Source organism: Callithrix jacchus, chromosome 1 (assembly GCF_049354715.1).
Source record: "Callithrix jacchus isolate 240 chromosome 1, calJac240_pri, whole genome shotgun sequence".
NCBI lineage: Eukaryota > Metazoa > Chordata > Mammalia > Primates > Cebidae > Callithrix > Callithrix jacchus.
The window spans coordinates 188,752,253-188,777,165 of record NC_133502.1 but is presented as its reverse complement, the minus strand read 5'-3'; the positions used below and the strand labels follow the sequence as shown (position 1 = coordinate 188,777,165).

Here is a 24,913-nt window from a genome sequence, read left to right as displayed (position 1 = left end):
AAGACCCGTGTCTACAAAAAAAAAAAAAAAAAAATTATCTGGGAGGAGTGGCACATACCTCTGGTCCCAGGTGCACAGGAGGCTGAGGTAAGAAGAGCTCTTGAGCCAGGAGTTCAAGGCTGCAGTGAGCTATGATGGTGACATTACAATCCAGCCTGGACCACAGAGTGAGACTTGGTCTTTTTTTTTTTTTTTTTTGAGATGGAGTCTTGCTCTGTTGCCCAGGCTGGGGTGCAGTGGTGTGATCTTAGCTCACTGCAACCTCTGCCTCCCAGGTTCAAGCAATTTCTCCTGCCTCAGCCTCCTGAGTAGCTGGGATTACAGGCATGTATAACCATGTGCAGCTAATTTTTTGTATTTTTGGTAGAGACAGGGTTTTACCATGCTGGCCAGGCTTGTCTTGAACTCCTGACCTCGTGATTTACCCGCTTCAGCCTCCCAAAGTGCTAGGATTACAGGCATGAGCCACTGTGCCTGGCCTGGTTTTTTTTTTTTTTTGTTTTGTTTTTTTAAGAGACCAAGTCTCAGGCTGGGTGTGGCGGCTCATGGCTGTAATCCCAGCACTTTGGGAGGCTGCGGCAGGTGAATTATGACGTCATGAGTTCAAGACCAGCCTGACCAACATGGTAAAAACTTGTCTCCACTAAAAATACAAAAATTAGCCACGTATTTATAATCCCACCTACTCGGGAGGCTAAGGCATGAGAATCGCTTGAACTCGGGAGGTAGAGGTTAGCAGTGAGCCGAGATCGTTCTACTGCATTCCAGCCTGGGTGACAGAACAAGATTCCGTCTCGAAAATTAAAATATACCCAAAACACGAGGGTTTCCAAAGGGGGGAGGGAAGAAGAAGGCAAGGGTTTAAAAGCTCCCTATTGTAAAATAGCCAGTTAACATCAAATGGCAGTAACCCTAAATTTAAATCGACTAAATCCCCCAATCAAAAGATACAGCCAAAACCTAATGGTATATCCAAAGATACACAAAGACTCAAAACAAAGGGTTGGAGAAAAATTTACCAACCAAATGGAGAGCAAAACTAAATAAATAAACAAAAAGCAGGAGTTGTAATTCTCACATTTGATAAAATAGATTTCAAAGCAACAAAGATACAGTGGTAAAAGGATCAATGCAACAATAAGAGATCTTAATACCCAGATACATAAGACCCATAACGAGATTTAGACTCAACGAGACAGAAAATTAATAAGGATATCCAGGACTTCAACTCAGATCCGGAACAAGTAAACTCAATAAATATTTATAGAGTTCTCCATTTTAAATACACAAAATATTGATCGGCCATTATTAATACCCATTTTTACAATGAAGCAATATTCCTGTTCTCTCTCCCTCTTTTTCTTCCTCTTTTTCCCTCTCCTTCTCTCCTTTTTTTACTTTTCAACATCCTAGTTCCTCACCTCTACTCAATACATTCCTCTGAACACCTGATTCCTTGTGATTCTCCCTTCCCACTGAAACCTCTAATCCATTAAAAAAAAAGAAAGAAAATGGTTATTGCTGAAGGGATGTCAAACAGGCAGTAACAACAGCCTCAGCCTCAAACAAAGCAATTGAGCACAGCTTCTCTAGAGCAAAGGTCCTCGAACTCCTGACATTAACCTCTTACAGCGGCCTTGCATGCTAAATAACTCTCTGATCCTAGTCTCCATGAGGTCTCACTATGCTTTCACAATGGATTTATCAACCAGGATTCTTATCTACAGACAACAAAACCCACTCTGAAAAAAAAAAAAACAACTCCCTATTGAATACCATGTTCACTATTTGGGTGACAGGTTCCAGAGAAGCCCAAAGCCCAACATTTTGCAATACATTCATGTAACAAACCTACACATGTGCCCCGGAAACTAAAATTAAAAAAAAAAAAAAAAAAGGGCTGGGAGCAGTGGCTCACACTTGTAATTCCAGCATCTTGGGAGGTCAAGGCAGGAGGATCACTTGAGTTTAAAACCAGCTTGGGCAACATAGTGAAACCCTATCTCTACAAAAAAACAAAAACATTAGCCAGGCATGGTAGTATGTGCCTGTAGTCCTATCTACTTGGGAGGCTGAGGCAGGAGGATCACTTGAGCCCAGAAGCTGGAGGCTGCAGTGAGCTATGACTGCGCCATTGCCTCTAGCCTAGGTCAGAGTGGGACCCTGTCTCAAGACAGAAAAAAAAAAAGAAAGAATCGTTAGCCAGGTGTGGTGGTTCACTCCTGTAATCCTAGCAATTTGGGAGGCCAAAGTGGGTGGATTGCCTGAGCTCAGGAGTTCAAGATGAGCCTGGGCAACACAGTGAAACTCTGTCTTTACTAAATACAAAAAAATTATCCGGGTGTAGTAACATGCGCCTGTAGTCCCAGCTACTTGGGAGTCTGAGGCAGGAGAATTGAATTGCTTGAATACAGGAGGCAAAGGCTATGCCACTGCACTCCGGCCTGGGCAACAGAGAGAAACTCTGTCTCAAAAACAAAAAAAAAAAGAATAGTAGCGATGTTCCTTCTTTAGGAGTGTGCTCCTGCTGGCCAAGGGCTTCCAGAGCTGTGAGCTGCTTTCCTAGACGGGAACACTGCCACCCAGGTGACAGGTAGCATACAGGACTGAGGGAGGACGGACTAGCCCAGAGTCACCCTGGAGGTGTTGCAGCCACCAAGTTCACATGAGACGGGCCACAGCTCCCTGTGGTGGGCTGGGCACTGGGAGGGGAGCAATGCAGGAATGTGCTTATACCTCACCCAACAGCAAACCATCCAACCTGAACATCAGTCCCCTTCCTGCCTGGCCTGAGAAATATCTGGGGACTGGGGGACTGCCAGGCCCAAGTTGGGACAGAAGTGTGTTGGGGGCTGTGTGTGGTGCGGCCAGGTGCGGGCACTGCCGTGGTTACCTCGATCAGCCAGGGCTTCAGCTTGTCGTCAATGATGATGTCGTAGCCATAGCATTCGAAGCAGTGCTTGTCATTGTTCATCACCGGCTGAGGAGAGAGTGACCAGTGGGTTACAGGGCCAGTACCGAAGGGCGCAGCGGAGACCAACGCTTCAGAGACAAACAGGATCGTCCCCATGGTCCTGACCTCCCACAGCAAGGGTTCCCATCCTCCACCCCAAAGGCTTCCTTCCCTGCTTCCCCTCTTCCTCCCACAGAGCTCAGAGACTGGGCACTTTCCTTGGCCTGATAGAGAGAACTGATGAAGCCATAACGGGCGTCTCTGCATCTTACTCATCAGAGGCTTGACTAGTACCCAAGCCCTCTGCCGGTGTGAGCCTGTCATGAGAGTGGACAGACATCCTGCTCCAAGCCCAGAACCCACAGTGACAGACTGCTTAGCCTTATCACAGAGAAACACGAACTGTCCACCAGGCTGTCCGTCGCCCGTCCCAGGCCCTTAGGTAGCTGGTGCCAGACCATTAACCTCTGTTCCCAGTGATAAATGTAAATCCATTTACAAACAATTTTTTAGTTTCCTTTGTAACTTTCAATTCCATGTCACTGAGATACACCCTGGATTAACTGACCTCCAGATACATAAATAATATCACCTGTGGCTGTGTGCAGTGGCTCATGTCTGTCATCCCAGCACTTTGGGAGGCCAAGGTGGGAGGATCACTTGAACCCAGGACTTTGAGACCAGTCTGGGCAACACAGCGAGACCCTGCCTCTACAAAAAATAAAAAATTTAGCTGGGTGTGGTGGCATGCACCTGTAGTCCCAACTACTCGAGACAGCTTGAGGCTGGGAGGAAGAGGAGTACGGAGAGGAGTCCTGGAGTGCAAGGAGCCATGATCGTGCCACTGCATTCCAGCCTAGGTGACAGAGAGAGAACCTGTCACTTAAAAACAAACAAAAAAAGAAACATGACTGGATACAATGCTGACGCCTGTAATCCCAATACTTTCAGAGGCCGAGGCGGGGGGAGCACCTGAGGTGGGGAGTTTGAGACCAGCCTGCCCAACATGGCGAAACCTTGTGTCTACTACAAATACAAAAAAATCTGGACAAGGTGGCTCATGTCTGTAATCCCAGCACTTGGGAGGTCAAGGAGGGCAGATCACCTGAGGTCGGGAGTTCAAGACCAGCCCAACCAACATGGAGAAACCCTGTCTCTACTAAAAATACAAAATTAGCCAGGTGTGGTGGCGCATGCCTGTAATCCCAGCTACTTGAGAGGCTGAGGCAGGAGAATTGCTTGAACCAGGGAGGTGGAGGTAGCAGTGAGCCGAGATTAGGCCATTGCACTCCAGCATGGGCTACCAGAGCGAAACTCCATCTCAAAAAAAAAAAAACAGGTGATGAACTATTTGCTAAGTGAATAAAAACTGAAAATATAAATCCCTGCTCCAAAGACCCACAGAGCCTTAGAAATCTATGATAACAGCTTTTCAGTTCACGAAACTGAAGCCCAGAAAGAGCCAATCAGAGGCACTTGCCAGAGGGCTAGACTGAGGGAATACAGGTTTCCCTGAAAACAGCTAACTTTTTCTCAAAGGTCTGCCAATGCAAGGAAGACTAAAATAGGCTGGGAAGGGAGAGCAAAGGGCTGGGTAACCAGGTATTAGAATTCACACAATCACGTTTTAACAGATTAATGGCATTTAACTCTTCCCAATCACGAAGTGCAGAGCACTGCTCACATACCCCCCATGACACTGGTGTCACAGTCCCAATTTCACAGATAAGACATCTGAGGCTCAGTAAGAGGAGGCTCTTGAGCTAAGTCCCCTGTTGGCTCATGATGGGGCCTGGCATGAAATCAGATCTGAACTCCACACTCGTTACCCATCACCCAAGGTGCAACCCAAACCACCAAGGCATAAGGAGCTTCAGGGGGACAAGAGATGGGGCGCTCAGCCCCTAAGACGAATCTCCAGCAAGGAACTAGGTCCTGGGGGTTTTATCTATCTGGATCCTCACTGTAAGTCAAAGTCACAGGATGGGGCCGGGCACAGTGGCTCACTTCTGCAATCCCAGTACTTAGGGAGACCAAGGCTGGCGGATCATGAGGTCAGAAGGTCAAGTCCAGCCTGACCATGGTGAAACCCTGTCTCTACTAAAAACACAAAATTAGCTGGGCGTGGTGGTGTATGCCTGTAATCCCAGCTACTCAGGAGGCTGAGGCAGGAGCATCGCTTAAATTTGGAGGTGGAGGTTACAGTGAGTTGAGATTGCACCACTGCACTCCAGCCTGGGCAACAGAGCAACACTCCATCTCAAAAAAAAAAAAAAGCAGGAGGAACCCACATACTGTGCTCACACACCACTTTGAAAGCTGGAAAAGCTTCACTCAAAGTGCAGAAAGTGAAGGCGCCCACCAGACATCATCTTTCTTTCTTTTTTTTGAGACAGAGTTTCACTCCTTTTGCCCAGAATGGAGTGCAATGGTGTGATCTTGGCTCACTGCAAATTCTGCCTCCTAGGTTCAAGCAATTCTCCTGCCTCAGCCTCAAGTAGCTGGGATCACAGGCATGCACCACCACACCCGACTAATTTTGTATTTTTAGTACAGATGGGATTTTACCATGTTGGCCAGGCTGGTCTTGAACTCCTGACCTCAGGTGATCCGTTGCCTCGGCCTCCCAAAGTGCTGGGATTACAGGTGTGAGCCACCATGCATGGCTGAAAAGAGTGGTTTTGTTTTTGTTTTTTGAGACAGAGCTCTGTTGCCTAGGCTAGAGTGCAGTGGTGCAATCTTGGCTGACTGCAACCTCTGCCTCCAGGGTTCTAGCGATTCTCCTGCCTTAGCCTCCTGAGTAGCTGGGATTACAGGTGTGTGCCACCACACCCAGCTAATTATTTTATTTTGAGTACAGATGGGTTTCACCATGTTGGCCAGTCCGCTCTTGAACTCCTGACCTCAGGTGATCCGTCGCCTCGGCCTCCCAAAGTGCTGGGATTACAGGTGTGAGCCACTGCACCCGGCCCAAAACAGGTATTTTTAACAAAAGAACAGCAAGTTCCACCATTCCCAAACGTGCCCTTAGAGCCAGCTCCCCCGCCCACACCAACTCACTGCCACGGCCTTCAGGGACTGTACGATGATCCAGTGGATCTCGTCGAACAGCTTGCTGGTCACCTCCTTGCCACGGGTGCTCTCCAGGTAGAGCCGCAAGTTGCTGACCATCCACTTGCCCCCGTGGATGTGGTTGTAGTCATCCTGGCAACAGCAAAGCAGGTAGGCGTCCCTCAGGCTGTGCACCCCAGAGGAGCCCCGTGGAACCCTTCCATCCCCCAAGCATTTCAGGAGTGTCCCCTAAGTGCAGGCGTCCAGCAACAAGGCAGATGGGACCTCTGCCCCAGGGAGATCTGGGCGCATATTTTCCTTTTTTTTTTGAAATGAAGTCTTGCTGTGTCACCCAGGCTAGAGTGCAGTGGCTCGATCTCAGCTCACTCAACCTCCGCCTGCTGGGTTCAAGAGATTCTCCTGCCTCAGCCTCCTCAGTAGGTGGGATTATACAGGCACCTGCCACTGCGCCCAGCTAATTTTTTTTTTTTTTTTTTTTTTTAGTATAGACAGGGTTTCTCCATGTTGGTCAGGCTAGTCTCAGACTCCCAACCTCAGGTGATAGACCTGCCTCGGCCTCCCAAAGTGCTGGGATTACAGGCAGGAGCCTGTATCCTGGCCATCTGGGCCTCTTATTATGTGGGTGGTTTCTTTTTTTTGAGATGGGGTCTTGATTTGTCACCCAGGCTGGAGGGCAAGGGCGTGATCTTGGCTCACTGTAACCTCCACCTCCCAGGTTCAAGCGATTCACCTGCCTCAGCCTCCCAAGTAGCTGGGATTACAGGGACCTGCCATCAAGCTCGGCTAAGTTTTGTGTTTTTAGTAGAGAGCAGGTTTCACCATGTTGGCCAGGCTGGTCCTGAACTCCTGACCTCAGGTGCTCTGCCTGCCTCGTCCTCCCAAAGTGCTAGGATTATAGGCATGAGCCACCGGGACCGGCCTTATATGGGTATTTGTAAATACTCATCTCCCTAATACTCTCAACATTAATCATTTATGCCTCACAGCAAGACTGTGGAGTGCTGCCAGGATACCCTTCAAGACCAAGGCACTCATTCTTCCAGCTGAGACCCGAACTGGGAGTGCCCTTGGCTTGAGGGAGTGCCCTAACCCAGGGCTGAAGCCCTCCCTAAGGGCAGCGGCATCCAATGTCTGGCTGAGGCCAGCTGTCAGCCTCTGCTCCCTCCAGGACAGCTCTGCAGGGCCATCCCTGCTCCACAGTGTCCCGGCGTGGGCTGAGGCCTCCACTGCAGCAAGATCACAGCTCGATTCTCCCTCTGCTGGGTCCGTTCACCTCCCTCACAGGTGTTGCCCCTGACACTGGGCCCCAGGAAACCCCCTGAACACTGACTTCTCTCAGAGTCTTTCCTGGGGAAGCCAACCTAAGACACACCTGGGCTGTGCACTACAGTTTAAAAGCACCACCCATAATTCTCTAACAACCTTGAGAAGTCACCATCATCATCCCATTTCACAGGGAAGCCCAGGCTCAGAGAAGCTGTTACTTGCCCAAGCTTTCCTCCTGGGCTGGGATGGAGCTGGGCGCCCAGCCCAAACGTTCTGATGCCAGTTCTGCGCCCTTTCTGTTTTGCCACCCCTGAAAATTAATTATCCATACAATGCTTGCCTTTGAAGGCAAAGAGCTAGAAAATACCGGAGTATTTTACATTGTTGGGGGACTGTGATTTCATTTTCTAAGTATAAAGTGAGAACCATGAACTGAAACAAAACCAGCCTACTAACTGCTCAAGCAAACAGCACTGACTCAAAGCAGATAAAAGGAGAATTAGCCATATTTTAAAATAAAGTCCACATGTGGTGGCTTATGCCTGTAATCCCAGCACTTTGGGAAGTTGAGGTGGGAGGATCACCTGAAGTCAGTAGTTCGAGACCAGCCTGGTCAAGATGGTGAAACCCCTTTATTTATTTTTTTAACTTTTTTTTTTTAATAGAGACAGGGTTTCATCATATTGGTTAGACTGGTCTTGAACTCCTGACCTCAGGTGATTCACCTGCCTCGGCCTCCCAAAGTGCTGGGATTACAGGCGTGAGCCACTGCGCCCGGCTGGTGAAACCACTTTTTTACTAAAAAACCCCAGCCAGGTGTGGTGGCATGCACCTGTAATCCCAGCTACTTAGGAGGCTGAGGCAGGAGAATCACTTGAACCCGGGAGGCGGAGGTAGCAGGGGAGCCAAGATCATGCTACTGCACTCCAGCCTGGAGACACAGCAAGATTCTGTCTAGAAAACTACTTAATAATAAATACATAAATAAAAAGCAAAATTTGTAAAACTGACACTTGCTTGGTTTGATCTCAGGAAGACCTGAAGGGCAAGTGAGTCAGGCCAGCCACATGTGGAAGCCACTTGGTTCCAGTAAATGGTGGCCATCATCATCCCAAGGCCAGCAAGGTGAATTGCTGGCTCCTGCTGGCAGCTGTGAGGCCTGGAGGGCTGGGGAACTGCCCAAGTCACACAGAGTAAGTGATGGCCTGAGGACTGAGCCCAGCCTCCTCTGACCAAACTCTTCAGCAGGTTCTTCAGAAATACGTATTTCTTACCACTACTCACTTTCTTTCTCCTCAAATTATAAAAAAGACAGAGCATTCAAGACTTCTATTCAAAGAAGATTCAAATCAAAGAAAGACTTTCATAAAGAAATGAGACCTGGCTGGGTGTGGTGGCTCATGCTTGTAATCCCAGCACTTTGGGAGGCTGAGGTAGGCAGATCACTTGAGGTCAGGAGTTCGAGACCAGCCTGGCCAACATGGTGAAACCCAGTCTACAAAAATACAAATGTTTAGCTGGGAATAGTGGTGCACACCTGTAATCTCAGCTACTCGGGAGGCTGAGGCAGGAGAATCACTTGAACCCAGGAGGTGGAGGTTGCAATAAGCTGAGATCCTGTCACTGCACTGTAGCCTAGGTAACAAGAGCGAAACTCCATCTCAGAAAAAAAAAAAAAAAAAGAAATGAGACCTTTGGGCTGGGCAAGGCGGCTCACACCTGTAATCCCAACACTTTGGGAGGCCAAGGCAAGCAGGTGGATCACCTGAGATAAGGAGTTTGAGATTAGCCTGACTAACATGGAGAAACCTCATCTCTACTAAAAATACAAAATTAGCTGGGCGTGGTGGCACACACCTGTAATCCCAGCTACTTGGGAGGCTGAGGCAGGAGAATTGCTTGAACCAGGGAGGTGGAGGTTGTGGTGAGCTGAGATTGTGCCATTGCACTCCAGCCTGGGCAAGAAGAGCAAAATTCCATCTCAAGAAAGTAATAGTAGAAAGAAAATAAAAGAAATGAGAACTTTGGTTTGTGTTGGGGTGAAATTAGAGCCCCAAACCTGAACTGAGCCCATAAGCCCTGTGTGACTGGCCTCACTGGCCTCTCCAGCCCCTCCCAGTCTATTACCCTCACACCGGGGCTCCCGCCACACTGGCTTCCTCTCGGCCCCTGTAATGCTTCTTCTTGCAACAGGGCCTTGGCATACACTGTACTCACTGCTATGGAACCTCCCTACCTCCTCCGGATTATCCCTGCTCATGCTTCAGATCTTGGCTCCAGCACCACTTCTGCAGGGAAGCCTTCTCCGACCACTTGACCAGGGGCTTCTTTTGTTCCATGCTCTTCTAGATGTGTGTTCCTCACTTTCAGTGCAAGCAGCTGGGTTTGTAGTTTTAGGTTCATAAGGGTGATTATTTGATGAATGTCTCCCCTGGAAGCTCTGGGAACCATGAGAGTAGGTACTAAGGTAGGCTTTGCCTATCACTGTATCCTGAGCACTCGGAATGGGATCAACTCACATAGGTGCTCAAAGCGTACAGATGCCCCTCAATAGGGTTATGTCCAGATAAAGCCATAGCAAGTTACAAATATTGTAAGTTGAAAGTGCACTTAAGGCCAGGCACAGTGGCTCATGCCTGTAATCCCAGCACTTTGGGAGGCTGAGGTAGGCAGATCACTTGAGGTCAGGAGTTCGAGACCAGCCTGGCCAACATGGTGAAACCCTGTCTCTACTAAAAATACAAAAATTAAGGGCCGGGCGCGGTGGCTCATGCTTGTAATCCCAGCACTTTGGGAGGCCGAGGCGGGTGGATCACGAGGTCAAGGGATCGAGACCATCCTGGTCAACATGGTGAAACCCCATCTCTACTAAAAATACAAAAAATTCGCTGGCATGGTGGCGTGTGCCTGTAGTCCCAGCTACTCAGGAGGCTGAGGGAGGAGAATTGCCTGAACCCAGGAGGTGGAGGTTGCGGTGAGCTGAGATCGCGCCATTGCACTCCAGCCTGGGTAATAAGAGCAAAACTCTGTCTCAAAAAAATAAATAAATAAAATACAAAAATTAGCCTGGGTGTGGTGGCAGGTGCCTGTTAGTCTCAGCTTCTCAGGAGGCTAAGTCAGCAGAATCGCTTGAACCCAGGTTAGGCAGAGGTTGCGGTGAGCCATGATCGTGCTACTGCGCTCCAGCTGGGGCAACAGAGCAAGACTCCATCTCAAAAAAAAAAAAAGGAAATGCATTGAATACACCTAACCTACTGAATATCACAGCTAGCCTTGCCTATCTAAAATATGCTGAGAACACTTATAGTAGCCTGAAGTTGAACAAAAATCATCAAACACAAAGCCTATTATATAATAAAGTGTGAAACAGCTCACATAATTTATTGACTACTGTACTCAAACCAAAAAAACAAATGGTTGCATGGGTACGGTTCCTACCGAATGCATGTCGATTTCACACCACTGAAAACGTGAACGACTGTAAGCTAAGCCAGGTAAATCAGGGACTGTCATCTCATGACATTCTCCCAACAGTCCTGCAAGGTAATACTATGATCTCCATTTATTTATTTATTTATTATTGTTTCTTTGAGATAGAGTTTTACTCTTGTTGCCCAGGCTGGAGGGCAGTGGCACGATCTTGGCTCACTGAAACCTCTGCCTCCTGGGTTCATGTGATTCTCCTGCCTTAGCCTCCCAAGTAGCTGGGACTAGAGGTGTGCGTCACCATGCCCGGCTAATTTTTGTATTTTATTTTTTAGTAAAGACGGGGTTTCTCCATGTTGACCAGGATGGTCTTGATCTCTTGACCTCGTGATCCGCCTGCCTCGGCCTCCCAAAGTGCTGGGATTATAGGCGTGAGCCACTGCTCCTGGCCTCTATGATCTCCTTTTATAAATGGAGAAACTGAGGCTCTGAGAGTTAGACTGACTTGCCCAAGGCCGCAGCACTAGAAAGGCAGGACTTGAGCCTACAGTCTTCTTTCTCCAGGCGCCCCCACCTGTCCCTGGCATTCAGCTGATGTGCCCCAGGCCAGTCCACCTATGCCCAGAGCCTCACAGTCCCATCAGTGTCCAGCCTTAAGCCAGGACATACCTTGAGTATCACTCCTTTCCCACACTGTTCTTGAAAAAATAGAAGGAAAATACCCCACAAAGTAGGTCCTTTTTTCTTTTCTTTTTTTTTTTTTTTTTTGAGACAAAGTCTCCCTCTGTTGCCCAGGCTGGAGTGCAATGGCTTGATCTTGGCTCACTGCAGCCTCTGCCTCCCAGGTCCAAGCAATTCTCCTGCCTCAGCCTCCCAAGTAGCTAGGATTACAGGTGAGTGCCACCACAGTAATTTCTGTATTTTTTTAGTAGAGATGGGATGTCACCGTGTTGGTCAGGCTGGCCTTGAACTCCTGACCTCAGGTGATCCACCTCAGCCTCCCGAAGTGCTGGGATAATAGGTGTGAGCCACCACGCCCAGCCTGAAAAATCAGTCCATTTCTATAAGCACAAATGGAAGGACACACTCACCCCATGTTTCTGGATGGCAACGTTGGTGAGATGAACGAACATGTTGTCCAGCTCACTGGTACTTGGGGTGTATTTCACTGTGCAAAACCGGCAAAACCCAAGCTTATACCTAGGTGGGAATGTAGATTAATGTGAACTCCGAGGAGAAACACAAAGAACAGACACCACATCATTCTCTAAAAAGAGCTGCTTTTGTGTGGGTGATTTACACAACTCACATCAGCATCAGGGCTGACCGTTCTTATGTCCCTCGATCCCTGCCCTGTGCCAGGCACTGCACATGCACTGTTTTATCAAACCTCACAACGGTGCTAAGGAGGAGGAAGTTTAAGGTGAAAACACAATCAAGAGGAAACCAAAACCTTAGGGATGCTTACATGTAACAGCGCAGCGGACGGTACGTAGACACCAGAACGTACAAGCGCAGGTCGAACTTCCTCCCGCCAATTAGTAAAGGGTTGTTAATATAGAGAGAGATCACGTAGGCTTCTTTATTAGATTGAGACACAAACCTAAACATGTCAGAGAAAGCAAGAATTAGACGGTAAAAGTGCAATACTGAAGACACAATCCATGAATAAAATAACTGATAAACTGGGCTCCATTCAAACTAAAAAATTAAACATTTTTGACTGGGCATGGTGGTTCATGCCTGCAATCCCAGCACTTTGGGAGGCTGAGGCAGGAGGACCACTTGAGGTCAGGAGTTTAAGACAAGCCTGGCCAACATGGTGAAACCCTGTCTCTACTAAACATACAAAAACTTAGCTGGGTATCTGGTGTGTGCCTGTAGTCCCAGCTACTCGGGAGGCTGAGGCAGAAGAATCACTTGAACCCAGGAGGCGGAGGTTGCAGTGAACTGAGATTGCGTTACGGCACTCTAGCCTGGGTGACGACAGAGCGAGACTCCATCTCAAAAAAAAAAATAAATAAATAATGGTGGATCCATGTCACTATACATTTGTCTAAGTTCCCAGAATGAACAACACTAAGAGTAAACCCTATGGCTTTTGGATGATGATGGGTCGGTGTCTGCCAATTTTTATATATATATATATTTTTTTTTTTTTTGAGAGAGAATCTCGCTCTGTTGCCCAGGCTGCAGTGCACTGGCATGTGTCTCGGCTCACTACAACCCCTACTTCCTGGGTTCAGGCAATTCTCCTGCCTCAGCCTCCTGAGTAGCTGGGATTACAGGCACCCGCCACCACTCCCGGCTAATTTTTGTATTTTTAGTAGAGAAAGAGTTTCACCATGTTGACGAGGGTGGTCTCGATCTCTTGACCTCGTGATCCACCTGCCTCGGCCTCCCAAAGTGCTAGGATTACAGGTGTGAGCCACTGCGCCTGGCCCCAGTTTGCCAATTTTAACAAATGTTCCATTCTCCTGGGGGATGCTCATAAGTGGGGAGGCTGTGCACATGTAGGGGAAGGGGTATCGGAAAAAAAAATCTCTGTATCTTACTCAATTGTGCGGTAAACCTAAAACTGCTCTAAAAAATCAAGCTGCTGGGCACGGTGGCTTACGCCTGTAATCCCAGTATTTTTGGAGGCCAAGGCAGGCAGATCACGAGGTCAGAAGATCAAGACCATCCTGGCCAACATGGTGAAACCCCGTCTCTACTAAAAATACAAAAAAATTAGCTGGGCGTGGTGGTGCACACCTGTAGCCCCAGCTACTCGGGAGGCTGAGGAAGGAGAATTGCTTGAACCCAGGAGGCAGAGATTGCACTGGGCTGAGATCACGCCACTGCACTATAGCCTGGGCGACAGTGCTAGACTCCGTCTGAAAAAACAAAAATCAAGCTACTGAAAAAAAAGTTGATGGCAAAGACCAAAGGTGCATTTATTCAGCTGGCAATAAGCTCCTGGCCTCTCACTATGAGGGGCTGGATCGTCAGGAAGGAAATGGGGGTGAGGTGTATCCATGGAGGACACCCTCTGCCCCAGAGGACAGTGCCAGCAGCTGCAGGAGAGTCCCCAGGAGTCCACTCAGGGAATTCCTCCTTAGGCCTGACCACTGGGGGTTGGCAAAGTGTAATTAGATTTAAGCACAGCCGGGTGTGGTGGCTGACACCTGTAGTCCCAGCACTTTGGGAGGCTGAGGCAGGCAGATCACTTGAGCCTGGAAATTTGACACCAACTTGGGCAACATGGCGAAACCCTGCCTCTACAAAAAAAATAAAAATTAGGTGTAGTGGTGTAAACCTATAGTCCCTTTTCTCAGGAGGCTTGGGCCCAGGAGGCTGAGGTTGCAGTGAGCCATGATCCTGTCTTAAAAAAACAAAATTTGTTTTAGGCCAGGCGCAGTGGCTTACCCCCTGTAATCCCAGCATGGGAGGCCGAGGCAGGTGGATTACTTGAGGTCAGAAGTTCAAGACCAGCCTGGCCAACATGGTGAAAGCCCATCTCTACTAAAAAATCCAATAATTACCCAGGCATGGTGGTGGGCACCTTTGATCTCAGCTACTCAGGAGGCTGAGGTAAGAGGATCGCTTGAACCTGGGAGGTGTGAGGTTGCTGTCAGCCGAGATCATGCTACTACACTCCAGCCTGGGTGACAGTGAGACTCCATGTCAAAAAACAAAAAAAGAAACCTATTTAAATGTACTATAAAGTGAGGTGTCTCCTGCTACCCTGGGAACTACTGACAAGTGAGTCCTCTCCCCACTGGAAAAGGATCAGACAGAAGCTTTGCCCCAGTGGCCCCCAGATACTTCTGAGCAGCTGAGAAAAACAAAGACAAAGAAGAGCCAGCAGACCCAGGCCCTGGGCTTGCCCTGTGGGCCAGAGGCCACTGCCTGGCCCCTTCTAAATGCTTCAGGCTTCACATGTGTTAACTCGTTCCATCCCCACCACAACCCCCTGGTGATGGAGCTGCTGGTGTCCCCATTTTACTCGGATGGAGAATGTAAGACTGGGAGACTCTGCGGAAGAAAATACACTCAGCCAGTGCGTGTCAGACTGGGCCTCAAACCAGGACCTCAGGGCCCCCAGTCCCAGGATTTAGGTTGGTGTCTCACTGCCTCAAGAACCACCACGAATGAGCGGTTCTCACACCAACCTGTAATCAAAGAGCGGCTGCAGGCCTTGGCCCATGACCTACATCGTCTTCCTCATGATCTACCTCAGGCAGTCTGGGACTAATCACCCGAAGACAGCCACAGAGCCCCACCGTGATGCCACGTGTCAGATGACACACCTGCAAAACCTAGCATGGGCTGCCTGGCTCGTGACCAAACACCGAAGAACAGGCCGGGCACCATGACTCACACCTGTAATCCCAGCACTTTGGGAGGCCGAGGCAGGCGGATCACCTGACTCAGGAGTTTGAGACCAGCCTGGCCAACAGGGCGAAATCCTTTTTTTTTTTTTTTTGAGACGGAGTTTCGCTCTTGTTACCCAGGCTAGAGTGCAATGGCACGATCTCGGCTCACCGCAACCTCCACCTCCTGGGTTCAGACAATTCTCCTGCCTCAGCCTCCTGAGTAGCTGGGATTACAGGCACACGCCACCATGCCCAGCTAATTTTTTGTATTTTAGTAGAGACGGGGTTTCACCATGTTGACCAGGTTGGTCTCGATCTCTCGACCTCATGATCCACCCGCCTCGACCTCCCAAAGTGCTGGGATTACAGGCTTGAGCCACCGTGCCCGGCCCCCGAAATCCTTTTTTTTGAGACAGAGTCTCACTCTGTCAGCCAGGCTGCACTGCAGTGGTGTGATCTCAGCTCACTGCAACCTCTGCCCCAACAGAGTTCAAGGGATTCTCCTGCCTCAGCCTCCCATGCAGCTGGGATTACAGGCACCTGCCATCACACCCAGCTAAATTTCTCATGTATTTTTAGTAGAGATGGGGTTTCATCATCTTTGCCAGGCTAGTCTTGAACCCCTGAATGCATGATCCACCCACCTCGGCCTCCCAAAGTGCTGGGATTACTGGCGTGAGCCACTGCGCCTGGCTGCAAAACTCCATCTCTATTAAAACAAACAAAAAAAAAATTAGCCGGGCATGGTGGCACATGCCTGCAATCCCAGCTACTCAGGAGGCCGAAGCAGGAGAATCACTTGAACCCAGGAAGCAGAGGTTGCAGTGAGCTGAGATTGCACCACTACACTCCAGCCTGGTGACAGAGCAAAAGTTTGTCAAACAAACAAAAAAAACCCACAGTCAGGTGCAGTGGCTCACACCTGTAATCCCAGCACTTTGGGAGGCCACGGTGGGCGGAACAGGCGGTCAAGAGATTGAAAGCATCCTGGCCAACATGGTGAAACCCTGTCTCTACTAAAAATACAAAATTAGCCGGGCATGGTGGCACATGCCTGTAGTCCCAGCTGCTCAGGAGGTTGAGACAGGAGAATCACTTGAACCCGGGAGGCGGAGGTTACCGTGAGTCGAGATTGCACCACTGCATTCTAGCCTGGCGACCAGGCAAGACTCTGCCTCAAAAAAACAAAAAACCACAATCATCCCACAAAGACTACAGGACAGCGGAAAACGGTGAACTGGGACCTGGCACGCAGAGCGGGTGGCTGCCCACACTTACGAAGACGTCTTGCTGTCCCGGGACCACTTTTTGATCTGCGAGAGCTTGTTAATTAGGAAGATGCCCTTTCCCTGGGCCTTGCCACAAGGCTTCATGATCCAGGTGCTGGACGGGCTCTTCCGGAACTCCTCTACGAACAGGTTATAGTCAGCGGGCAGCATGTAGGTGACTGGAACAAAGTCTGCAAGGCAAAGGCACCCGGCGCTGGTGAGGGGCCAGCCCCACAGCGGCCAGCAACAGAAAGATCCTGCCCTGCCTTTCCAGGGCCTTCGGACTTAGTGCTCCCCACCCCACCTCAGCAGCTAACAGAACCAGGGCCTTTGCTGTGCAATACTGGGTGACACAAGCTACATTCACAGAGCCTATCTAAGCACCTTACAAACCTGTAATTTTTTTTTTTTTGAGATGGAGTTTTGCTCTGTTGCCCAGGCTGGAGTGCAGTAGCATGATCTCAGCTCACCACAACCTCCACCTGCTGGGTTCAAGTGATTCTCTTACCTCAGCCTCCCAAGCGACTGGGATTACACGTGTGCACCAGCACAGCCAGCTAATTTTTGTATTTTTAGTAGAGAGGGGTTTTACCATGTTGGCCAGGATGGTCTTGATCTCTTTTTTTTTTATTTTTATAAAGATGAGGTTTCACCATGTTGGTCAGGCTGGTCTTGAACTCCTGACCTGAGGTGATCCACCCACCTTGGCCTCCAAAGTGTTTGGATTACAGGCATGAGCCACCACGCCCAGCCCATGGTCTCGATTTCTTGACCTCGTGATCCACCTGCTTTGGACCCCCAAAGTGCTGGGATTACAGGCGTGAGTCACCACACCTGGCTGAAACCTGTATTTTTCAATCCCCACGGCCACCTGCGAGCTACTGTAAACCCTGTAATAATTCCCATTTAGCAGATGAGGAAACTGAGGCCCAGGGAAGTCAGTTATCAAATTCTGCCCAGGTTTGTGAAAGAATCTGAAGCTGTTCAGTCCAGCTTTTATCCCCGGACTGGAGAGGGACACAGTGTCTTCCCTGGGTAGAGCCAGACAGACAGTCATGAGCCCTTGTGGCAGCCTGTGGCTCAAGAAACGTTTCACTGAGGGCATTCTCTGGCTTGCACAAAGCCCATGCCAGGCAATTCCCAAGGCACTCGCAGAAACTCAAATGCCAAATGCAAACTCCTCCTGCTCCTTCATTCTGGAGACACCTGAGATGACACCCACATGGACATGCTCATGTGCCAAAGCCAGCAGTCACCACCTCGGCACCTCAAGCCCCAAGGAAAACATTCAGCTGTTAATTGAAAACAGGAGCTGGGGAAAAGGCACAAACCCAGATAGAGGTATTTTCCATTTTCATCTTTTTCTGCCAGAGGACTCCCTTCTTTCTCCAGCTCCTTCCTGTATCTTTTGATGTTCTTCACCATCAGATCCTTCCGGGTCAGTTCATAGTGGTTTGGAAAATGGTTGACTATCTGATCGTCTGAGAGCCGATACCCAGTTTCGACACTGAACACATTTCGGATGGTTTGCACGCTCATCCTGTAAGAGATGAGCAGGATGGACGCTCAGTAGTGATGTCTGTGTGGCAGAAGTCCTTGTTCCCATCCCCGCAAACATCCAGAACCCTCAGCACCCTTCCCTACTACTCCATATCTCCTGGCACCTCAGCCAGGGGCTGCCCGGCCCACCGCAGCACAGAACGCGTGCCCAAGGGCAGGCTGGGACCCAAGCTGTGTGAGGGCCAGGAGCAGGAGCTCAATAAATGTTTACTGATTAGCAATAACATTGATTAATAATAACACTGTCAACAAATAAAATATATACCCTTTTCAGACTCTGAAGTCAGGAAACTCATTTAAACAATATCTGCACCCAAATTCAGAAAAGTCAAAGACCCTTTTTTAAAATTTTTAATGTTATTTATTTATTTAGTTAGAGACAGAGTTATGCTCTTGTTGCCCAGTCTGGAGTACAATGGCATGATCTTGGCTCATGGCAACCTCCGCCTCCTAGGTTCAAGCAATTCTCCTGCCTTAGCCTCCCAAGTAGCTGCGATTACAGGCACATGCCACCACACCCAGCTAATTTTTTATACTTTTCGTACAGATGGGGTTTCTCCATGTTGGTCAGGCTGGTCTCAAACTCCCAACCTCAGATGATCTGCTCGCCTTGGCCTCCCAAAGTGCTGGGATTTCAGGCATGAGCCACCATGCCCGGCCCAAGGACCCTTTAAAAACAAAATCACAGGGTAATATGTAAGAGCCCTGAGTCAATACTTGAAATTCTTGCAGTTTGCTGAGAGGGCAATTGGGGGACGACAGAGCTAAAAGGGAAATGGATTCCTTCCAAGCCTCTGAGAAAGCCACAGTCTCCCTGCCACACGCCTGTCCTCACCAACCCCCTACAAAGCAGAGAAGGGCTACAGAGGAAGGGCTGGCCCCGGCCCAGAGCCTGAGTCATAAAACATGGCAGGTGGCCCCGGCCTCTTGCACTGCAGTCCCTGTGCCCCCAGTCTACTCCCACCCCACAGCACCACCCTAGAGAGGGTGCCCAGAACCCCCAAAGAGCTGCTGTGGATTCCAGGACGGTGAGAATAAAGGGAATAAGAGAATAAAGGAGAGAGAAAGTGTTAAGGGACCCCTATTACCCCACTCTGCCAGTTAATGGCACATGGCCAGTCACATTTAGTCTGAACCTCCATCCCCCCTCAGCACTGGCATGTTCTGAACCAAGTCCTAGACATCATATTATTTCATCCAAAACATTTCTGTAAGATTCTCTAACAGTTCAAGACTCCATGTTCTATTATGTGACATCCTATTTTATACAACTATCAGAACTAAAAAAGCAATATTTATGTATGTATGTATTTATTTATTTTTTGAGACGGAGTTTCGCTGTTGTTAGCCAGGCTGGAGTGCAATGGCATGATCTCAGCTCACCACAACCTTAGCCTTCTGGGTTCAAGCAATTCTCCTGCCTCAGCCTCCCGAGTAGCTGGGACTACAGGCGCGCACCACCATGCCCAGCTAATTTTTGTATTTTTAGTAGAGACGAGGTTTCACCTTGTTGACCAGCATGGTCTCGATCCCTTGACCTCATGATCCACCTGCCTCAGCCTCCCAAAGTACTGGGATTATAGGCGTGAGCTACCGCACCGGGCCATATTTATTGATTTTTGAGACAGGGTTTTGCTCTGTCACCCAGGCCAGAGTGTCATGGCTTGATCTTGGCTCTCTGCAACCTCTGTGTCCCAGGCTCAAGTGATCCTCCTACCTCAGCCTCCCAAGTAACTGGGACTACAGGAAGGCGCCATTGTGTCTAGGGAAATTTTTATAACTTTTTTTGTAGAGATGGGGTTTTGCCATGTTGCCCAGGCTGGTCTCAAACTCCTCAACTCTACTCATCCTCCACCTAGGCATCCCGAAGTGCTGGGATTACGAGTGTGAGCTACCAGGCTTGCAACAGCAGGAACACTTCTAGAGACAAGCCCCCTTCATCAACAATACAGAAGCCCTGAGAACAGTTCATACACAAAACAGAATCATTGCTTGATTCTTGCATCAGTTTTCAAAATAAAGAGCTGGCCAGGCATGGAGGCTCATGTCTGTAATCCAGCATTCTGGTGTTTTTTTTTTGGGAAACGGAGTCTCGTTCTGTGCCCAAACTGGAATGCAATGGCGCAATCTTGGCTCACTGCAACCTCCACCTCCCGGGTTCAAGCAATTCTCCTGCGTCAGCCTCCTGAGTAGCTGGGACTACAGGTGTGTGCAACCACACCCAGCTAATCTGTGTATTTTTAGTAGTGACAGGGTTTCCCCACATTCGCCTGGCTGGGCTTGAACTCCTGACCTTGTGATCCGCCTCCCTCAGCCTCACAAAGTGCTGGCATTACAAGTGTGAGTGACCACACCCAGCTAATTTTTTTGTATTTTTAGTGGAGATGGGGTTTCACTATGTTGGCCAGGCTGATCTCTCCTGACCTCGTGATCTGCCTGCCTCAGCCTCCCAAAGTGTTGGGATCACAGGCGTGAGCCACCGCGCCTGGCCAAAACACTGCTTTTCTTGCCCTCGTCTAACTCACTTTCCCGTTTTTTTTTTTTTTTTGAGGCAGAGTCTCGCTCTGTCACCCAGGCTGGAGTGCAGTGGCTCACTGCAACTTCTGCCTCCTGGGTTCAAGCAATTCTCCTGCCTCAGCCTCCCAAGTAGCTGGGATTACAGGGGCAGGTCACCATGCCCAGATACTTTTTCTATTTTTAGTAGAGATGGGGTTTCACCATGTTGGCCAGGCTGGTCTCAAACTCCTGACCTCAGGTGATCCACCTGCCTGGCCTCCCAAAGTGCTGGGATTACAGGCTTGAGCCACTGTGCCCAGCCAGTCTAACTCACTTTTCTTTTTTTCTTTTTTGAGCTAGAGCCTTATGCTGTTGTCCAGGCTGGAGTGCAGTGGCATGATCTCAGCTCACTGCAAGCTCCACCTCCCGGGTTCAAGCAATTCTCCTGCCTCAACCTCCCAAGTAGCTGGGATTACAGGCATGCAGCACCACGCCCAGCTAATTTTTGGATTTTTAGTAGAGATGGGGTCTCACCATCTTGGCCAGGCTGGTCTCAAACTCCTGACATCAGGTGATTCACCCGCCTCAGCCTCCCAAAGTGCTGGGATTACAGGCATGAGCCATTGTGCCTGGCCTGACTCACTTTTCTATTGCTGTCTGTCAGCCAGTCTGACTAGCACCCTCTTGGTAAAGGACAGGGAAGCAAAAGAAGGCACCTGGACAGGTGCGGTGGCTCACACCTGTGATCCCAACATTCTGAGAGACTGAAGCAGGAGGATTGCTTGAAGCCAGCAGTTGGAGACCAACCTGGACAACATGGTGAAACAATGACTCTACAAATAATTTAAAAAGTTAGCTGGGTATGGTGGCACATGCCTATGGTCCTAGAAACTCAGGAGGCTGAGGTGGGAAGACGGCTTGGGCCCAGAAGGGCAAGGCTGCAGGAGGTAGGATCACGCCACAGCACTCTAGCCTGGGCAAGAGAGTGAGACCCAGTCTCTAGAAAACATACATGTGTTAAAAAAAATAAATAAGTAGCTGGGTACAGTGGCTCATGCCTGTAATCCCAGCACTTTGGGAGGCCAAGGTGGGTGGATCACAAGGTCAGAAGTTTGAGACCAGCCTCACCAACATGGTGACACCCCGTCTCTACTAAAAATACAAAAGATTAGCCAGGCATGTTGGTGTGCGCCTGTAATCCCAGGTACTTGGGAGGCTGAGGCAGGAGAATTACTTGAACCCAGGAGGCGGAGGTTGAAGTGAGCTGAGATCTCACCATTGCATTCCAGACTGGGTGACAGAGCAAGACTTTGTCTTGGAAAAAAAGGTGCACCAAGCCTTCTTCCATAGCCTTCTTCCCTGTCCTCTGGGCCACCTCTAACACACGCTCACTGCAAGGGGAGGGCTGAGGCTCTTGTTTCTCACCCAAGTTCCCCACGGGGTTACTCATACTTAGCTGCGCTGAAACACCCTGGGCTTCACACCACAGGCTGCACACAGCAAGGTGGGAACATGCCATGACACATATTCTCACAGAGAGTCCTAAGGAAAAACGTGTGCTGGTAGACGGCACGATGACAGGAGACACTAGCTCTGAGGCCAGTCCCAAGGTGCACTCTCTGCGAGGCACTGGAACCGATACGCAAGCCTCAGAGAAACCACCCAGCCCTGCTTTGTGTGCTTACCAGTAAAAGTTCCAATCTTCGTTTTCTGTCACTTGGACCCATCCTCTCTTCTCAAAGTTATTGATCAGCACTGACTTCTCGATATCGGTGACCCATTTTACTTTTCCTGCCATAATCCTGGAAGAGATCAACATATTAGAGCTACAAACGTCAACGACCCCCTTCCCTTTAACCCAAGGAATCCCTTAAACAGCACACAAAGTTGACCTATGTTCCCCCACCCCAAACTCGATCTTACCCCAGCAGTGGTTCTCAGCCAGGGGCGATTCCATCTCCCAGGAGACACCTGGCATGGGTAGAGACAGTCTGGTTGTCTCGACTGGGGGATGCTTCTGGCATCAGGCTTGTTCAGGCCAGGGATGCCGTTCAACATTCGACTTGCACAGGTGACCCCTCTCAACCAATTATCCAGCCCCAAATGTCAACTGTGCCAAGGCTGAGAAACCCTGGTCTGGTGGGAGAGACAGGCAGCCATTAAGTCATCACCAGGGAGTGTTCAATTGCAATTATGCCAGGAGCCACAAAAGAGGGGCACATGGGGCTCGGAGAGCCAGAGGCAGGGCAGCTGGGGAAGGCCGCCTTGAGAAGGGGACCCTCGAGCCAACTTCTGATAGGTGAATGGAGGTCGGCATAACTGACTCATGTCCCTCCAGGCAGTGCCTGTCTCCCTACTTCAAGTCACCCTCTGGAACTACAGAGTGACTGTGTTTATCCGGGCTGGGCGTGGTAGCTCACACATATAATCCCAGCACTATGGGAGACCAAAGCAGGTGGATTACCTGAGGTCAGGAGTTCAAGACCACTGTGGACAACATGGTGACTTAAAATACAAACACTAGCCAGCTGTGGTGGTGGGCACCTGTAATCCTAGCTACTCAGAGGCTGAGGCAGGAGAATCAGTAGAACCCAGGAGGTGAAAGTTGCAGTGAGCCAAGATCATGTATTCGAACCTGGGTGACAGAGTGAGACTCCATCTCAAAAAAAAAAAAAAGACAATCTTACAGTCACACCAGTCACCAGCTCCCACCCAGGATGATGGCAAAAGAAAGAGTGTTATTTATTTATTTTTTTTTGAGACGGAGTTTCGCTCTTGTTACCCAGGCTGGAGTGCAATGGAGCGATCTCGGCTCACTGCAACCTCTGCCTCCTGGGTCCAGGCAATTCTCCTGCCTCAGCCTCCTGAATAGCTGGGATTACAGGCACGCGCCACCATGCCCAGCTAATTTTTTGTATTTTTAGTAGAGATGGGGTTTCACCATGTTGACCAGGATGGTCTCAATCTCCTGACCTTGTGATGCACTCGCCTCGGCCTCCCAAAGTGCTGGGATTACAGGCTTGAGCCACCGCGCCCGGCCCAAGAGTGTTATTTTTTAAACAACAATAAAGGCAGCATGCCTCGTTACACTTCCACATACAGTTTCATCTGAAGAAGGGGTTCCAGGCAAAACCCAGCTTCAAAGCCAAGGGGCCTATGAGCCTTGAAGGCCTCTTCTGAACAGAGGCGCCTTCTCCATGGACCGGCAAGGGCTCCACTTTGGGGGCAACTTGATGGTGCAGAAAGGCATGGGATATGGAGACAGGGACCTGGACCTAACTGGCCTCGGGAAAGGGAGGAAGAAGGCATTCATTCCCAGGATAGCACCACACAGTGCCAGCCTGTGCCTTCCACACCCTGCTGGTAAGGCCAGGAGCGTCACAGAGGTAGGACAGGGGGACAGTAACAGAGTACGGGCTCTGCGGCTCAGGTTTGGGGCTTAGCTCCACCACTCACTGGCTGTGTGACTTTAGGCAACGTACTTAACCTCTCTGAATCTCCATTTCCTTGCGTAAAACAGTGATAAGAATCGTATGTAGTGTGGTGGCTCACACCTGTAATCCCAGCACTTTGGGAGACCGAGGCAGGTGGATCACGAGGTCAGGAGTTCGAGACCAGCCTGGCCAACATGATGGAACCCCTGCTTCTACTAAAAATACAAAAAATTAGCTGGGTGTGGTGGTGCGAGCCTATAATCCCTGCTCGCGGGAGGCTGAGGCAGGAAAATCGCTGGAACCCAGAAGGCAGGGGTTGCAGTGAGCCAAAATCACACCATTGCACTCCAGCCTAGGCAACAAAGCAAGACTACATCTCTTGAAAAAAAAAAGAGTAGTAGTATCCAGCTTACAGGCTACAGTCAGGGTTAAATGAGCGAACACATATAAAGGACTAAACAGCCCCTGGAGCACAGAAAGCACTCAAGAGGGGCCAGGCGCAGTGGCTCACACCTGTAATCCCACTACTTGGAGAGGCTGAGGCAGGCAGATCACTTGAACCTGGGAGGTTAAACTGCTGTGAGCCATGATGGCACCACTACACTCCAACCTGGCGGACAGAGTGAGACCTGTCTCAAAAAAAAATACCACTCAAGAGACATTCACTATTATCATCATCATCATCCCCGCTTCACCAATGAGGAAACTGAGGCTCAGTGGTTAAGAACCAGACTCAGCTGGGTACGGTGGCTCACGCCTGTAATCCCAGCACTTTGGTAGGCCAAGGCAGGCGAATCACCTGAGGTCAGAAGTTTGAGACCAGCTTGACCAACATGGCAAAACCTCATCTCTACTAAAAATACAAAAATTAGCCAGGTATGGTGGCAGACGCCTGCAGTCCCAGCTACTCGTAAGGCTGAGCCACGAGAGCAAAACTCTGTCTCAAACCAACAAACAAACAGACTCAAGGGAGATTTAGTGCCCTGGTTTAAAGCCAGGGTGATGCTAAAGGGCCACCCTCTCTCCACATAGCCCATCACTTCCCTCTGTGAACCTGGCCTTCAGCAGGATGATGACAAT

At 49.5% G+C, this 24,913-nt stretch overlaps 1 protein-coding gene across 29 annotated transcripts in view; it reads right to left on the bottom strand.

The window, feature by feature from the left end:
* Nucleotides 1–24,913, bottom strand: part of TTLL1 (TTL family tubulin polyglutamylase complex subunit L1) — a 42,231-nt gene that overhangs the window by 9,205 nt on the left and 8,113 nt on the right. For 15 of the 29 annotated variants that reach the window (XM_078333651.1, XM_078333631.1, XM_078333687.1 and 12 more), the window contains 8 exons: nucleotides 22,085–22,201; nucleotides 17,675–17,883; nucleotides 16,354–16,534; nucleotides 12,186–12,320; nucleotides 11,809–11,917; nucleotides 6,014–6,157; nucleotides 3,546–3,809; nucleotides 2,894–2,980 (listed from right to left, as the gene is read on the bottom strand). In XM_078333651.1, coding sequence (XP_078189777.1) covers nucleotides 2,894–2,980; nucleotides 3,546–3,809; nucleotides 6,014–6,157; nucleotides 11,809–11,917; nucleotides 12,186–12,320; nucleotides 16,354–16,534; nucleotides 17,675–17,883; nucleotides 22,085–22,197 — 1,242 coding nt within the window. In that variant the 5' untranslated portion in view covers nucleotides 22,198–22,201. Of the gene's footprint in view, nucleotides 1–2,893; nucleotides 2,981–3,545; nucleotides 3,810–6,013; nucleotides 6,158–11,808; nucleotides 11,918–12,185; nucleotides 12,321–16,353; nucleotides 16,535–17,674; nucleotides 17,884–18,448; nucleotides 18,572–22,084; nucleotides 22,208–22,322; nucleotides 22,371–22,863; nucleotides 23,059–24,913 lie in introns of those variants that run through there. The other 14 variants (XM_054238897.2, XM_035265685.3, XM_008979787.6 and 11 more) reach the window with 6 other exon arrangements.